General features: G+C 43.2%; 1 protein-coding gene across 1 annotated transcript; it reads left to right on the top strand.

Annotated features, from left to right (window-relative positions):
• Positions 1 to 1,056: 1,056 nt before the first annotated feature.
• Positions 1,057 to 3,429, top strand: LOC118479142. Its single transcript, XM_035973766.1, has one exon. The coding sequence runs from the start codon at positions 1,362 to 1,364 to the stop codon at positions 2,826 to 2,828; it is 1,467 nt and encodes a 488-aa protein (XP_035829659.1). The 5' UTR covers positions 1,057 to 1,361; the 3' UTR covers positions 2,829 to 3,429.
• The last annotated feature ends 484 nt before the right edge of the window (positions 3,430 to 3,913 follow it).

Below are 3,913 nucleotides of genomic sequence, written 5' to 3' on the forward strand. Positions count from 1 at the left end.
TGTGTGTGTGTGTGTGTGTGTGTGTGTGTGTGTGCGTGTGTGCGTGCGCGTGTGGGAAAGGGGCGGGGGAGCTACATGCTAATGAGAAAGAGAAATAAGTAAACTGTGGCGGGCCGTATTGTCACAGTGTTAACTCTCTCAAAAGTAAGTACAGGCTTATAGTTTTAACAGGCTTAGTATTTGGGAAAAAAAAGACTTATTGCTCGGTGCCGCAAAGGTTTTTTTGACAGCACAGAGATAAGGAAGTCGACCGTTCACTCAGACTCAGATGAATCTTTCTTGACTGACGCTTCGTGACCGAGAATAAGAATCATTAGCCCGTTACAAATGTAAACTCACAAAACACTGAAATAAATTGAAACAAGCAAAAGACACGTCACATGACAGAAGGGGGGAGATCTCTCCCAAAAAATAACTACAGCGCTACTTTTGGCCCCTCTCGCCCGTCGTTGCTGTCTTTTGTATTATAATGAAACTTAATGGTGTTTTTAAAAAAAGAGCAGCACGACAATATATTACTTATTTTAATATGCCAGGCACAAATTTTTGTGATGCACAAACTCTTCTAGGGATCATAAGCTCTTGAGCTAGAGTTCACCCGCGTCTTCCTTTTTCCATCCGTGTTTGCCGCTCTTCAACATATTATGCAACATTACTCAAACAAAAGATAAACATCAAGGCATTAACTACTGTTTTTTAGTGAGGCGAGGTTCAGACATTGTTTCGTCGGTTATTTCGTTGCTTTCAAAGTGTGTGATGGAGACCAAAAACAAGTTACAGTATAGGGAATACCCGGTAGTGAAAAGTGAATGAGTTTTCGAACGGGGGGGGGGGGGTAATTACTAGATAGATAGATAGATAGATAGATAGATAGATAGATAGATAGATAGATAGATAGATAGATAGATAGATAGATAGATAGATAGATAGATAGATAGAGCAAAAAAATACTAAACAAAAACAGTTTATTAATCGTTCCGCTTTGAATCCAGGAAGTGCAGTTCGTCAGGTCAGTGTGTTGACCTACATTTCTGGCTTCGCGGAAACAAATACCTGATGTCTTAAAATAGGAACAAGGCTTCGCGGATTGTTTTGGTTAACAGCTGCGCGGAACTCACTTCTCCAGTATAAAACATTCTCGCCATCAATGCTGGTCAGTCTGAGAAAGTACAGTCACACTTATCTGAGAAAAAGGAGACGTGAAAAAAGACACTGTTCCGCTACACATTATAACGAATGTAAAGTTCTTCACCAACTTCTAGCTGAAAGTCGATATTATTATTAACTGAACCGTGAAGTAGTAATTATAATACTGAACTACAGTAGCAATATTTTGACAGCTAACAACAGATCTACGAAAAATGTCTACTGTTGTTGATGCACCAATGCCACCCTGTGGACCCCTGGAGATTGTGTTCTCCTTTGACACCACCGGCTCCATGTACGGCTATTTAGACCAAGTCCGTGGCCGACTACAGGACATGATCCAAAGACTACAGGCGGACATACCCGCCATCAGGATAGCTGTGTTCGCTCATGGCGATTACTGCGATCATCAAACCTACGTCACAAAATGGGAAGACTTCAGCAGTGACGTAGCAAAACTGTGTGCGTTTGTCTCCAATGTGGAGCGTACCGGAGGCGGGGATGCCCCAGAGTGTTACGAGCTGGTGTTGAGGCAGGCGAGGACGGAGCTCTCGTGGACTCCCGGCTCTCGTCGTGCTATCGTCCTCATCGGCGACGACGTCCCCCACGAGGCAGATTATCACCTCAACACAGACAACATCGACTGGCGTGAGGAGATCAGAGAGCTGGCGTCATGGAACGTCACCGTGTACGGTGTACAGTGTGGGAATAACCGTGACGCTTCGCCTTTCTACAAGACGATCTCCGCTGCCACTGATGGGAAACACCTACAGCTGGAGGACATGGGAGGGATTTTTGACGTCATGATGGCGGTGTGCTACAGAGAAGGGAACGACACGGCCAAGTTTGCCAACTACGAGACGGAGGCGAGGGAACGTGCTGGTGTCATCGGCCCGGATGTTGATGCTATTTTTAAATCTTTGAGGGATGAGGCTGAAGGAACATCAACGGCAGGACCGTCAGTTCCGGCTCCTTCTGTCAAACTGGCAGGAGTACCGAAGCCAGTGACGTTGAAGAGAGCCGGGTCCAGTATGGAGAAACTCACCAAGAAAAGCAGCATCCATGCTCCAAAAGCTCCTAAAGCAATGCGTCTGGTGAAGCCAAAGACATCCAAGAAAACAGGGGTAAACAAAGCAGAACCACCTACGGGACTGGACAAATTTAAACTAAAGAATCTTCCTCGTCTCAAGAGAGAGAATGTTCCAGAAACCAACTTTTGTCTTCGCTCTATGACCTGGACCCCCTGGGTCACCGCGTTTGTGCCGTATGTCGCAGACACCAAAATGGTCAAAGGCGATTGGGTCAAACGTTTCGGGAGACCAGGATACAGACTGACGTCACTCGCTCCGAGGTCTGGACAGGACAGTTCTGGTTTGAGACTCTTTGAAGTTGCTGTGGAGACGTCCAACAAAAGACGACACGTCATGTTCTCTCGTTTCTCCTCTCGGTGTATGTCCACTCAAAAATGGCAACGTTACTTGCTCAGCTCGTGGTGCAGAAGCCAAGTGGACAATGCACTGGGCCAGGGATGTCGAGTGATGGTGAGACACTGTCTCTTTGAGGGAAAATCTCAAGCGTCCAGTGTGAAGAAAGACATCAGGAGATACGACTACGCTTGGAGTCAGGCCGGTGGTGGAGTGAGAGCTGTGGTCAGACGGGACACTACACTCTCACAGGTTTAGGGTAGATCACAAGAACAGTTATGTGCAATACCATATTACGCTTTTATATACATGATCCAATTATTATTTTTAATAGTTATACGGCACGTCACCTTAAATGTCAGATGTTATAAGAACCCTTTATGGGTCTATTCAAGACAATACATTTAGATCTACCTCTTTTGATACATACTATAAAATCATGATATGTGATGTGAGCGAGCGTTTGTGTGTGTGTCTGTGTGTGTTTGTGAGTATGTTTGTGTGTGGTGTGTGTGTGTGTGTGTGTGTGTGTGTGTGTGTGTGTGTGTGTGTGTGTGTTGTAAATACTGTTTATTCACAACAGGAATATAATATAATAAATACCAGTATGTTTTGGGTTTATTTTCGTGCAATAGGACTCACACTCACAGGGCACGGTACATTTTATATGAACATGCTTACCACATGAACCATAATTGTTGTTGCCTTGGTTGTAGAAAGAAATTGAACACCTTGTTTCACATAATCTATCATGTACCGTATTATACACGTACATATTATGTTCTTTCATGATATAATGAATCTCAATAGCTACAGAATATAATATGATAATAAAATGCTTAACTTGTTGATTAGAAAACACTGCGTTTGCTTTGATCAATCTTGAAAGGCAAAAACATGCTGTAAATTGAATCACGTGTGTGTGTGTGTGTGTGTGTGTGTGTGTGTGTGTGTGTGTGTGTGTGTGTGTGTGTGTGTGTGTGTGTGTGTTTGTACGGTAACTAAAGGACATCCTTGCTTTGTGTATTGAGGAACACCCCCACCCCCACCTCCGGCCAACACAATTTAGATCATTTAGGAGACAGGCTTCGATCCTGCCTATCAAAACCTATCCAAATTGAAAGGGAAACAACATCCCAGTTGAAAGACAGCCAGACACTGAATAAAAGCTCTCCTCCGCACAGAAATGAACTCGAGTTTCGTTCAAGCGGCGGTGAAGCGCATAACCTCCATTTTATATATATACATATATATATATATATATATATATATATATATATATATATATATATATATATATATATATATATATATATATACATGTACTCTATACACATGTACCA

This window comes from Aplysia californica, unplaced genomic scaffold, assembly GCF_000002075.1.
Source record: "Aplysia californica isolate F4 #8 unplaced genomic scaffold, AplCal3.0 scaffold03040, whole genome shotgun sequence".
In the NCBI taxonomy this organism is placed as follows: Eukaryota; Metazoa; Mollusca; class Gastropoda; order Aplysiida; family Aplysiidae; genus Aplysia; species Aplysia californica.

Bases quoted from the DNA above. Each gene is read 5' to 3' on its own strand.
- LOC118479142 (XM_035973766.1), top strand. From the start codon at position 1,362: ATGTCTACTGTTGTTGATGCACCAATGCCACCCTGTGGACCCCTGGAG.